General features: G+C 23.3%; 1 protein-coding gene across 1 annotated transcript in view; it reads left to right on the forward strand. All coding sequences in view use genetic code 6, as the record gives it.

The window, feature by feature from the left end:
- The window catches only part of TTHERM_01689280 (kinase domain protein), a gene marked incomplete at both ends in the record, with an annotated part of 2,311 nt that extends 559 nt beyond the window's left edge, over positions 1–1,752 (forward strand). The window contains 7 exons of the mRNA XM_001011736.3: positions 5–211; positions 296–472; positions 551–609; positions 686–799; positions 857–875; positions 958–1,288; positions 1,378–1,752. Of these exons, the coding sequence (XP_001011736.3) occupies positions 5–211; positions 296–472; positions 551–609; positions 686–799; positions 857–875; positions 958–1,288; positions 1,378–1,752 (1,282 nt within the window). The remainder of the gene's footprint in view (positions 1–4; positions 212–295; positions 473–550; positions 610–685; positions 800–856; positions 876–957; positions 1,289–1,377) is intronic.
- Between the last annotated feature and the right edge of the window lie 1,132 nt (positions 1,753–2,884).

Here is a 2,884-nt window from a genome sequence, read left to right on the forward strand (position 1 = left end):
TTAGCAAAGGAAAAATCAACTAACAAGAGGTATGCTATCAAAGGAATTCCTATTAAAGATTCAAAGGACAATGTTGATCAAGTTATTTTAGGTTAAGTTTAGTAAGAAATCTAAATGCTCAATTAATGCAAGGGCTCTCCTTATGTAGCCAATCTTCTACACAAGATAGAAGGAAATGATTATATCTTCTTAGTCCTTACCGAATGTTTAGGTATATATCATTCATTACCTTCAAAATTTTATAGCATCCATCTCTTAATGCATAAATTAAATGGAATATCTCGATAAAAAATAGGAACATTGAGTGATATTATTAAGAATACCTAAAATTAAAGATTGAATGAGTTATCTGCTATTAAATACACAAAGGATATTGCAGAGGGTCTTTACTTTATTCATTCTAAGAAATGCTTAGTTAATGATCTGAAGATGGATAATATCCTAATTGATTACAATGGAAACGCAGTTGTTTGTAAATCTTTCATTGATATTTGATTAAATGCATTATTCTAATCTTAAATTTAATAAAATTAATTAATTAATTAATAAGCTGATTTTGGATTTGCAGATAATCTCACTTAATAATCTGGATATGCTTTTGATAATTATGTAAAGTCCTTTTTACATCTCAAAATAAGAAATGAAGCTATGATACTTATTTATATTTATATTAATTCATCTAAAGAAAGGAAATGTTATATTCCAAGCTCCAGAATGTTATGATCCCTCAAAATTTGATATTTACTCTTAGGAATACATGAACTTAGGAGTACCTGTACAGTAAAATCCAAGTCAAAGAGTATTTTATAGATAAAACCTTATAAATATTTAAAAAATTTATTATATTAATTTGAAGAGTGAAGCATGTTCTTTAGGTAATTTATTGAAATATACACATGAATCATTCATGAATTTATAGATGTATCTCTTGTAAATGTTTTTTTTTTTGGTTAATAGGTTATTTGTTATATACAATGATTTCAGGATTTTAAGCGAATTTAGTTTTTAGCAAGCACCAACCTTTGCAATATAATGCAGACTTCTAAAACCTTGCTTATGAGAAATAGCTTCGATACATAATTGATGGATTGACAAAATTCATTCCAAGAGAGAGGTTAAAGGTTAAAGAAGCTTTAATAGTATTAAAAGGAATTGTTTCTTTTGAATTTGATTTAGAAAGCAAATTTATTGAAGTTATGGATGATGCAGAAGCTCAGTAATACATCAGATAGTTTAGATAAGACATTGAATATGTTCAGGGTTTCGAGAATAAATTTTACCCAATCATGTACTTTTTTAATTCCTTTTATAAAAATATTAAATAAATTTTTTTAAAGTAAAAATGAAAAGGAATTAGTCTAATATCTCAATTCTTAGATTGATGGATAAAAATAAAAACATGTTGATTTTATTACTTAATAAAGATAGATATTTGTTTAATCTGCTTTAATTTTTTAATGAAAAATAGGAGGCAGTTATTAATGAATTAAACTAATAAATAAAGGAAATGTAAAAAGTAATAGATGGTTTGTTAAATCAATAGGAGAAATAGGGAAATTAAAAATAGAATATTTAACCTTTTTTTTCAAATTAATAAGCAAGTTCTTAATAGGTTTTCTAGAAATAGCCAGTATTAGGTCACGAAGATTAAATCTAGAATCAAAAAATAGAAAAAAAATCAGACGTTCAGAATTATTAGCAAAATCAAGAGCAAATAAAGATTGATTAATAAGCTAGCAATTAACCAACCAAGTAATTTATTTATTTCATCATTTGTATGAAGAAACAATAAATTACTTGATTTACGACTAAGGATAAAACTGGCAATTTTTATTTTGTCTTGAAATAGAAATCTTAATAAGTTTAATTTAAAAATAAAATAGCTTTTACTTTATTTAATTAAATGCAAAAAGCAAAACAAAACAAAACAAAACAAAGCAAATAGCATTTTTAAGTTAACTATTCCTATTAAGCATTACTTATTTGGGACCCAAAAAATGAGAAGCATGATTTCAAATAGAATCATATAATTTTCTTTTGAAAGCACAAAAAGAAAAAGAATAAAATTTTTCAAAATCAAAAATTTGTTTATAGCTATTCTCGCAAAATTGTTTCTTGAGTTAGAAATATTGACTTAGTAAAATAATAAATACTATAGGGTTCGAAATTGATTCTAATACAGAAAGTTTTAAGAAAAAGTAGTAAGTGAAAAAAATGACAGCATAATTTGAAATACTAGAGTATTTTTTTAGGACCCTACTTATTTGTATTCTATAAAACAATATTCAAAAGAATATTTTATAGTTATTTTATTTAATGATTAATTCAGAACTGAAAATGTTATTTTGATAATTAAACAGTGTTTATTTTTTTTTAAGCTTTTAACTATTTTAAATTAGTGTCTAAAATTCTCAAATAAAAAGTTAACTAAGAAGGCCAAATGTCTTTAAAATATTTTTATAACTTAAATAATATTTTTTAGAATGAGATTTTTGATTTCTATTATTTATAAAATAGGATGTATTTGACTCAATTATGTTTATGGTTATTAAATTATGGATCCTTTTTTGTAATAAATAATACAATACAGCAAGTATTTTCCTAATGTTTCTGATTATTTTTATAATCTTATACTTCTTCTTCATATACAATAATAGAGGGTAAGATTTTTACTTTATGATAATCAGTTAAGATAATGTTAATATTAATCCTTAAATAAATATATAAATAAATAGATAGTATGATTTTCTAATTTCTACTCATTCATCGAATTAACTCAATCACTTTCAAATTTAAAATAGTCTGTAAATTTTGAATAATTTACACATTTTAGTGCAATTTCTATTCTGATATACTCAACTACCTTTATATATTAAAATAGCGT

Source organism: Tetrahymena thermophila (assembly GCF_000189635.1).
Source record: "Tetrahymena thermophila SB210 genomic scaffold scf_8254726, whole genome shotgun sequence".
Classification (NCBI taxonomy): domain Eukaryota; phylum Ciliophora; class Oligohymenophorea; order Hymenostomatida; family Tetrahymenidae; genus Tetrahymena; species Tetrahymena thermophila.